A 4,475-nucleotide genomic window follows, 5' to 3' on the forward strand; every position below is an offset into this window, starting at 1 on the left:
ATCACTCATCTATTTTTTCGAAGGTACAAATCATTTTATACCAAAAGATATGTGGTAGAGGTTTCTTTGAGAACAGGGATTAAAAAAGATGGATGTCTCTGATCTAAACAGAATCATGACATTCAATGCAATCATATCTATTGGGATAAAAGTCTGGTACACAACCTTAATTGCTCATGATTAAGAGGCTTCCATGCTTGTAGCCTCATTGTTAGGATTCTGTCTTCTTGGTCGTCAGTTTTGGCCCCATTGGCCGTTGCTGCAAGCCATGAAATGTCTCCAAATTCTCAAAGGTAATTAGATTGTCACACTAATATATTGTACTCGATACACAATCTCAATCATGTCATAACACAAATTCTTAAAAAAATTTGATGTGATGGTAACCAAGCAAGCTCGATCCTGAAAGAAATTAAAAAGTCTGTGATCCAGCAGTCAACTTCATAGTGGACGATGATGCCCATAATGTGGTCTATATTTCTGTTCCATGTGTAGCAATCACATTTGGAGACCCAAACAACCTACAAACCGACACAAAACCAAGTTTTACATCAATTTCCTCCACAAGATCTGAATTTTTTTTTTTTTTTTTTGGTAAAACAAGATCTGAAAGTTAATGCAGCATTACAATAAATTCTCATACCAAACCCAAAGATCCAAAAATATTTCACTATCATCTCATGACTTAAAAAGATCAATGGATCGTTTAGCAACCATTAAATGTGTCACGGGCGACCATGGAACGTTCGATGTGCACTTGTCCTTCCGGTGGCGTTGAAGGTGGGTGCGGGTGTGGCAGGGAAGTTTAACCACCGGCCGCAGTCAGCGCGAAGTTTGACCTAAGGAAAAGGCCACCACTTTCCATGTTCCATGCCATTTATTTGACCGGTCCCCATGTGGCCCAGCATACGTTACAGAGGGAGAACACGAGGAACCAAATTCCGTATAAGAACCGGAGCTTAATAGCAAAAAAGTTCCGATACTCTGAACAGCTACTCAACGGTCACTTTGTCTTACAGGGGGGTGCAGGATAAGTTAGATACCCGTAGAGTAGCACTGGATCGTTCAACTCACGCTGGAAAGTCCTTCCTGGATCCCGTCTATCTCCCACTGAATTATGTTTCGTATTAGTTTAGTTTGTTTGGTCTTAACTTAATAATTGGATATATTAAATATATTGTTTTTCCAACACAACTGCTTTGATCTCTACAAGAAAGTAGGGAAGTCAGGAGGATTGAAAGGTGAGTTAACAAATCATCGTGAAAGTATTCTATGTGGACATGAGCAACTAAGACCAGGTAAACACGGCTCTTCCGTTAGTTAGAAAATTAACCCAAAAAAAAAAGGATTAAAAAGGACGAAGAATAAAACTTATAATAACAACAAAAATATATTAAAATAAGTAAAATGATAAGCTGGTCTTCCCCTTCCCACTCCTCCCATCTCAGCACAAGCCGCGTTTTTCCACAGGATGTCTTAACTTCTTTTTCTTTTTCTTCGCATATATCGCATCCCAATTCCAAGACCATTTCAATTCGACTCCAAAACAAAGCTAATATAAAACGCCTCCATCCTTTATTCATCCATCCTCTATTCCTTCTAGTCAAGAAAACCAAACAAATCACTAATCTCCCCTCCACTCCCTTTATCTTCCCTTCTCCTCTCTTCGCTGGAGTCCTCCTAACCTCACTATAACTGTTTAGCTGTTAGTTTCATCAAGGAGAGGCTCCAGAAATGGCTTCTCCCAATACTACAGTTCCCCTCTTCTTGGCCCTCCTCTTGTGCTTTCTCCTCCATCCCTATCCCTCCTCAGCTTCTCTCTTCAACTGGAGCACCTCCGTAAAGTCCCATAATTCTCCGCTCGCCGCCATCGAATTGCCGACCCACCTCAGCTTCAACGCCGTCACCTCCTCCGATGGATCCCGCTGCACTCACCACCTCGACGCCGCCAGCCCCTCCGACCAAAATCACCACGGCGATTCCATAGACGGGGAGAACGAAGACGACGACGCTCGGGAGGAGAGCTCGGCGCCGGCGGCATCGACCTTGAAGCTCCACCTCAAGCACCGGTCGTCCAAGGAACCCGGTGCCCCCGAGCGGACTAAAAAGGAATCTCTTTTGAACTCCACCCATAGAGACCTTTCAAGAATCCATACGCTCTTCGGGAGGATCGTAGAGAAGAAGAACAGGAACACCATCTCCCGCCTGAGGACGACCGCTGGCGAGGCCGGTCACCGCTCGATCGCCTCCGAATTGGCGGAAAAGGTGGCAGCCTCGGCGCCGCCGGAGCTCGCGGGACGGCTGATGGTCACCCTGGAATCCGGCGTCAGTCTCGGCTCTGGCGAGTACTTCATGGACGTGTTCGTGGGCACGCCGCCGCGGCACTTCTCCTTGATCCTGGACACCGGCAGCGACCTGAACTGGATCCAATGCCTGCCGTGCCACGACTGCTTCGACCAGCACGGCCCCCTCTACGACCCCGCCGCCTCCTCCACCTACCACAACGTGAGCTGCGCCGACACCCGCTGCGGCCTCGTCTCGCCCCCCTGGCCCTGCCGCTCCGGCGACCAGGCTTGCCCCTACTTCTACTGGTACGGCGACCGCTCCAACACCACCGGCGACCTCGCCCTCGAGACTTTCACCGTCAACCTCACCGCCACCGACGGCGGCGGGGGCGCCGAGTTCCGCCGCGTCGACGAAGTCATATTCGGGTGCGGCCACTGGAACCGGGGACTCTTCCACGGCGCCGCCGGCCTCCTCGGCCTCGGCCGTGGGCCCCTCTCCTTCTCCTCCCAACTCCGCGCCCTCTACGGCCACACTTTCTCCTACTGCCTCGTCGACCGCGACAGCGACCTGACCGTCTCCAGCAAACTCATCTTCGGCGAGGACCGCAGCCTTCTCAGCCACCCCGATCTCAACTACACCTCCTTCGTCGACACCGCCGGTAAAGAGGACAGCCCGGCCGACACCTTCTACTACGTCCAGGTAAGGGAGATACTCGTCGGCGGGGAGGTGCTGCCCATCCCTCCGGAGACGTGGAAATTGTCGGCGGAGGGGACCGGTGGGACGATCGTGGACTCCGGCACGACGCTGAGCTACTTCGCGGATCCGGCCTACCAAGTGATCAAAGAGGCCTTCGTCGGCCAGGCGAAGGCGAAGTATCCGGTGGTGGACTTCCCGATATTGAGTCCTTGCTACAATGTGTCCGGCGTCGAGAAGGTCGAGATGCCGGGGTTCGCGATCCGGTTCGCGGACGGGGCGGTGTGGAACTTCCCAGTGGAGAATTACTTCATCCGGCTGGACCCGGAGGAGGTCGTCTGCCTCGCCATCCTTGGGACGCCGCGGTCGTCGCTGTCGATACTGGGCAATTACCTGCAGCAGAATTTCCATATCATGTATGACATGAACAAGTCCCGGTTGGGATTTGCGCCCATGAAGTGTGCTCAAGTGTAGCAATTCTCTACACTATTAGATTGCAGGGAATCAATTGAACAGTTCTGATTTTGATGTGAGCTAGAAAATGATCCACATTGGTTTTCCACAGGTACATACAAAGGATAATTAGGCTGCAAGAATTTTGGGTTGCTGAGGGAGGTAATGGGAGTTTTGTGTTACCTCTCGAGGAAGATGTAAAAAAAGCTAGACATTATGTCATTTTTTTTTTCCCTTCTCTCCTCAACTTTTTTGGAGTTTGGTGTGCTTTTATAATGGTAGATTATGTGATGCTGAATAATTAGTTGCGCAGGAACAATTACAGTTTGGTTTATGGGAATGAATTCCTTCTTTTCTTTTCTTTTTTTTTTTTTTTTTGGAGGGAGGGAATGAATTCCTTCAATTCCCTTTTGATAAATGTAAGAAAGAAAATTCAAGGTTTTTTTCTTTTTCTTCAAACTTCTTTTTCTAGCTTTCTCGGCCGTGTCTCAAATTTCCTGATAAATTTTTACGAGTATTTGAAATATACTAGTTCTTCAGACTTTCAGCTGTTCAGCTTCTCGTTTTTGTAGTACCAAGATGATCCTTTCAGTATTATTGGACACTTATAAGCAATAATCTTCCAAGTCGTTAGTCTTTCGTATAGTATGAACCAGCATCTATAGCTTAGCTCATGCCTTTGTTTGTATTAGACCTTCAACGGACTTGACTTAATGCCTCCAGCAGCCGCAGGTGATGTGGAATGTTGAATGATGCAAACGATGACATACCGAAGAAGAAATTATTCGACCCACGGATCTCAAAGGCAGAGCACAAGGAAATCGTACATGGCCCTGTTAAGTCTCTGCAATTCTGGTTCCATATGTGATGGTTTGAAATTTATATGAATCCTTGTCGTTCAGCCTTGTGGACAACTAATATTTTTGATATCTTTTAGCTGCCACCTCTTCTTTGCTGTTCCCACGTTTGGTCGCTTAATGAGCTGAAGGGGTCAATGTGTTCATTTGGGCGTTTACTTCATGCTAACCTACGCATCTCTTCTT

At 47.9% G+C, this 4,475-nt stretch overlaps 1 protein-coding gene across 1 annotated transcript; it reads left to right on the forward strand.

Annotated features, from left to right (window-relative positions):
- Positions 1-1,591: 1,591 nt before the first annotated feature.
- On the forward strand, positions 1,592-3,654 carry LOC105032195 (aspartyl protease family protein 2-like). The gene has a single exon (XM_010906573.4). The coding sequence runs from the start codon at positions 1,735-1,737 to the stop codon at positions 3,451-3,453; it is 1,719 nt and encodes a 572-aa protein (XP_010904875.1). The 5' UTR covers positions 1,592-1,734; the 3' UTR covers positions 3,454-3,654.
- The last annotated feature ends 821 nt before the right edge of the window (positions 3,655-4,475 follow it).

Source organism: Elaeis guineensis, chromosome 7 (assembly GCF_000442705.2).
Source record: "Elaeis guineensis isolate ETL-2024a chromosome 7, EG11, whole genome shotgun sequence".
Classification (NCBI taxonomy): Eukaryota; Viridiplantae; Streptophyta; class Magnoliopsida; order Arecales; family Arecaceae; genus Elaeis; species Elaeis guineensis.

Coding starts and splice junctions, on each gene's coding strand:
- LOC105032195 (XM_010906573.4), top strand. CDS start 1,735: ATGGCTTCTCCCAATACTACAGTTCCCCTCTTCTTGGCCCTCCTCTTG.